Raw genomic sequence first — 951 nt, forward strand, 5'->3', positions numbered from 1 at the left:
CTGGGCGCTCCAGCGGCCCCAGTCCCGCCCCGTGTGCCCCAGTAAGGGCTCTGGCGAGGCTCACCCGCACCGTGTGGTTCCTCATGGTGATGGTGGGCACCTGCGAGCGCAGGAACAGCGTGGCCGTGCCCGTCACCTTCACACGGTCAAAGTCCCGGAACTCCTGGGGACAGGGGTGGGACACACAGAGGACAACATGGGGATGATGATGGGGACATGGATGAGGAGGACATGGAGAATGATGGGGACATGGATGACAAGGACACGGATGATGGGAACATGGATGATGATGGAGACACGGATGATGGGGACATGGATGATGGGGACACGGATGATGGGGATGAGGATGATGATGGAGACACGGATGATGGGGACATGGATGATGGCAACACAGATGATGATGGAGACACGGATGATGGGGACATGGATGATGGGGACATGGAGAATGACAAGGACATGGATGATGGGGACATGGATGACAAGGACATGGATGACGAGGACACGGATGATGGGGACATGGATGAGGAGGACATGGAGAATGACGAGGACATGGATGATGGGGACATGGATGACAAGGACATGGATGACGAGGACACGGATGATGGGAACATGGATGATGATGGAGACACGGATGATGGGGACATGGATGAGGAGGACATGGAGAATGAGGGGACATGGATGATGAGGACGTGGATGATGGGGACACGGATGGTAATGGAGACACGGATGATGGAGACACGGATGATGGGTGACACACGGATGGAGCGGCGACACAGGTGACAGCAGGGACACACAGGGGTGGCTGCCAGCTCCTGGCAGACTCAGAGCCCTGTTTAACACCCCGCAGGGCTCAGAGCCCGCAGCCCCTCGGCGGGACTGACCTCGATGAAGGTGCTGTTCCAGACGCGGGCGCGCAGGCTGAAGCTGGAGGGGAGCTGGGTGTGCAGCAGG

At 58.5% G+C, this 951-nt stretch overlaps 1 protein-coding gene across 1 annotated transcript in view; it reads right to left on the reverse strand.

Annotated features, from left to right (window-relative positions):
* ITGA3 (integrin subunit alpha 3) overlaps nucleotides 1-951 on the reverse strand; it is a 12,816-nt gene that overhangs the window by 3,329 nt on the left and 8,536 nt on the right. The window contains exons 18-19 of the mRNA XM_031065194.1: nucleotides 882-949; nucleotides 50-163 (exon numbers count right to left, since the gene is read on the reverse strand). Coding sequence (XP_030921054.1) covers nucleotides 50-163; nucleotides 882-949 — 182 coding nt within the window. The remainder of the gene's footprint in view (nucleotides 1-49; nucleotides 164-881; nucleotides 950-951) is intronic.

The sequence above is a fragment of the Geospiza fortis genome, unplaced genomic scaffold, assembly GCF_000277835.1.
Source record: "Geospiza fortis unplaced genomic scaffold, GeoFor_1.0 scaffold406, whole genome shotgun sequence".
NCBI classification, from domain to species: Eukaryota; Metazoa; Chordata; class Aves; order Passeriformes; family Thraupidae; genus Geospiza; species Geospiza fortis.